The 3,740-nt window shown below is 39.1% G+C and overlaps 1 protein-coding gene across 1 annotated transcript; it reads right to left on the bottom strand.

Annotated features, from left to right (window-relative positions):
* Positions 1-347: 347 nt before the first annotated feature.
* On the bottom strand, positions 348-853 carry LOC122489014 (high mobility group protein B1-like). The gene has a single exon (XM_043590529.1). It carries the CDS (start codon positions 738-740, stop codon positions 348-350), a length of 393 nt encoding a protein of 130 aa, XP_043446464.1. The 5' UTR covers positions 741-853.
* Between the last annotated feature and the right edge of the window lie 2,887 nt (positions 854-3,740).

Raw genomic sequence — 3,740 nt, 5'->3', positions numbered from 1 at the left:
CTAAAGACACATTTAGGAGTGTATTAACTATACAAAAAAAGGTGCCGTACAGTTTAAAAACAAATATTACACAGCCTTACATTCAATCTTTTTCTTTAAAAGGAACTGTGTACAGGGGGGCTTAAATGCTTTATAGACAAGAAAGAAAACTGCTAGAACTAACTTATTCATCATCATTCTCTTCATCTTCCTCCTCATACTCTTCATCTTCCCTGTCTTCCTCCTCTTCCTTCTTTTTCTTGCTTTTTTCAGCTTGACACTCCCTTTTTTGCTGCATCAGGCTTTCCTTTAGTCCAGTATGCAGCAATATCCTTTTCAGATTTTTCCTTCAGTTAAGCAGCCTTCTTTTAGTGGGATTGCTTGTCATCTGTGGCAGTATTATTCCATGTCTCTCCCAGTTTCTTTGCAACATTACCAATGGATAGGCTGGGATGTTCTTTGATCTGGGAGCAATACTCAAAACAAAACAAGAAAAAGGCCAAAGGAGGACCCTTGGGTTCATTGGAATCCTGCAACTTCTTTTTTGTTTCCCCTTTAGCGGGGATATTAGCTTTCATTTCTCTTTCATAAAGGGCCTTTTCCACCTTTGCCATGTCTCCAAGTTTTCCTTTCTCTTTAGCAGACATGGTCTTCCACCTCTCTGAGCACTTACGAGAAAACTCTGAGAAGCTGACTGAAGCATCTGGGTGCTTCTTGTGCTCCTCTCGGCAAGCTAGCACAAAGAATGAATACGATGACATTTTGCCTCTCGGTTTCTTAGGATCCCCTTTGCCCAGGTTTAATTATTTTCCTCAGTGAGGCACAGAGTCGCCCAGTGCCTTTCTGGCTCTCTCGCCCCAGCACTGTCTCTATGGAGCTCTGCCTTCTTTTTTTTTTTTAATTTTTTAAAAAAGTTTTTATTGGGGCGCCTGGGTGGCTCAGTCGGTTGAGCCTCCGACTTCGGCTTAGGTCACGATCTCACGGTCTGTGGGTTCGAGCCCCGCGTCGGGCTCTGGGCTGACAGCTCAGAGCCTGGAGCCCACTTCGGATTCTGTGTCTCCCTCTCTCTCTCTGACCCTCCCCCGTTCACGCTCTGTCTCTCTCTGTCTCAAAAATAAATAAACATCAAAAAAAAAATAAAAAAAAAAAGTTTTTATTTATTTTTGAGACAGAGAAAGGGCATGAGTAGGGGAGGGGCAGAGAGAGAGGGAGACACAGAATCTGAAGCAGGCTCCAGGTTCTGAGCTGTCAGCACAGAGCCCAATGGGGGGCTCGAACTTACACACTGTGAGATCATGACCTGAGCTGAAGTCGGACACTTAACTGACTGAGCCACCCAGGCACCCCTGGAGCCCTGCCTTCTTAACGGTTCTACAAAAGCATCATGTGTCCCACCAAACACAACCTCAGAGAGGAGCAAATGTTGAGGCAACAATAACAGCAACACTGAACAATTATCTCAAAGAAAAATCATTATGTAAAGGGACTGTGAGAATCAGCAGCTGGGACTAAGCAGCTCATCAGCAGCCGGTAGGGTCTCTTTTTGAAGGTAAGTAAATTATATGAAGAAATCAATTTCTTCTCCATATCTAACTTGCCGAGAGAGTAAATTTGTGACTCCCGACACATTTATAAATTGTTATTTACTTCTCTAAAACTTCAAAATGGCCCTGTTTGTGTATGCATATACGAGAGCTATTTTTTTGGTCTAAGTGTCAGACTCCAAGAGGAATTACGAACATTAGTTTTTAAAAATGGAGACAAGGACAGACAATACTATTAGCTTTTGGTTAATTCTATTACAAAACTTATAGAAAAGTGATACCAGATTAGAGCTGCTAAAAAAAAAAAAAAAAAGAAGAGTTTGATAGCATCAGAGTGAATTTCATGTTCAATGACATTTAACATGGAAAATTGTCCCCTGGAGTGGACCAGCAGTTTACTTTCAATGATATCAGATTGAAAAGAATAATTCAACGTGTAGATATATGTCACCATGGGTAAGAATTGGTTTATAGCTCTCCCAAAGCTCATAGCAACAATTTACAAGGTAAACTCCTTCCAACTTCCTTCCTTCCAATATGTAAAATCATATTTATTGAAACAAATAAATTTCCAATCATGAATATTTGAATGAGATAATACAGATTAACTTGCTTAAAAAATAATTTCCCTTAGAAAAGCAAACCCAAGAATAATTCCACATGATGTAATGCATTTGCAGATTAATCTTGTCCTCAAATAGATGACTATAAAACATAGAAACCTGTCTCACTATGGAGTCTCTGTGGAGATTCTTGAAGTTCCAAGTGCCCAGTTGCTCAATAAATGCTAATTGGCAGAGATGATAATGATATGTTAACTCATTTCCGAAAGGGTCTTCTTATTCTCTGTTGGTTTCCACATCCATCTACTTTAAATATTGAAAGAAAAGAAGAAAATAAGTACTCATAAGAAGTATAAAATTTTCCACAATTTGTGAAATCAAGAAATCTCTCATTATACATTTTGATTGCACAAACACATACACACATGCCCAGACACCATTCAGTGCTGCCAATTAGTTTATAGTTATTAACTTTGGAAGACTCTCCTTTCTTTGAATTATAACAGACACTTCAGAGCTTACTTGGCTGAACAGAAAAACTAGTAAGGGGCCGGATCTTCTCTTTATTACCTTTGTCATGATTATTCCTTCTCTTGTACAAAGTAGCCATTTAGAGCTGGTCTTATCTGGTCCATGAGATACTATTTCTTTGGATGGCAATTGTAATATAAAGGAAGTCTCATGAACCTTAGTGACACTATTAGAGACTGATACTTCATCTCCAGCCACATTCACTTTATTTTCAGAGTTATTGCCTCTCTGGTTTATGTTTACAGGATATTCTCCTTGTCTTCCCTTTGTCCCTTCAGAGCAGCCAAAGCATGGCAAAGTGTCCCTGTGTTAGGTGGCAGTATGAGAACGAGGAAGGCAGGGGCATGTTTATGCCTTCTTCCTGCTTTATATCCATAATGGGGTGGGCATCTTTTCCTTTTAATCTGATCTCTTCTGTGTTTCGGTTATCTGGGTAAAAGGAAAAACAGGTATTGTGTTTGTTTAATCATTTACATAACCTTTCTTCTCATTTCGCTCAGGCTTCTCCCCCTGTACACACACAAACACGGAAGCAAGTCAAAAGGCTTTTTTGGCAAGTTAGGATTCTGGTATCCTTCTGCTTAGATAGATGATTCTTCTACGTGTGGGTTATGGGTTGTGGAAAGATTGTCACACATGGTTCCTGAAAACATCTACATGGCAAAATGGCTCCAGGTTTCTCATAAATTGACACATATTCGTATAAGTGTTTAGACTAAATACTTTAGAGAATCCTGGACAAGTGAAACCTAGATTCAGGCAAAATGAGTTACAGGCAAAATGAATTAGATATAGTTAGCTCTGATGCAAAACAGTATTTTAGAGGAAACAATTGACCAAATTCTGCATGTTGGAGCTTGATATTTCTCACAACTTCCTCCAGATCTCAAACCCAAAGAAGAAAGTAGGAGGCAAAAAAGCGTTGCTCATCTCCTCAAGATAATACCACAGAAGCTCTAGCTCTAGTGGGAAAGGCTACATGTGGATCACCAAAACATATTCTTAAACTTAAGTTTTTAGTATTTTCAGATGTCAAGTGAAGGAACTCAAGTAGCTTGTAATATTGAACACATCTTTTCACGTGTTTGTTTTTTATGTATTTTTTCAATGAGATATCTGTGAC

This window comes from Prionailurus bengalensis, chromosome B2, assembly GCF_016509475.1.
Source record: "Prionailurus bengalensis isolate Pbe53 chromosome B2, Fcat_Pben_1.1_paternal_pri, whole genome shotgun sequence".
Lineage (NCBI taxonomy): Eukaryota > Metazoa > Chordata > Mammalia > Carnivora > Felidae > Prionailurus > Prionailurus bengalensis.
The sequence above is the reverse complement of the archived record's forward strand: the minus strand, read 5'-3'. Positions and strand labels throughout refer to the sequence as shown.

Bases quoted from the DNA above. Each gene is read 5' to 3' on its own strand.
- LOC122489014 (XM_043590529.1), bottom strand. From the start codon at position 740: ATGTCATCGTATTCATTCTTTGTGCTAGCTTGCCGAGAGGAGCACAAG.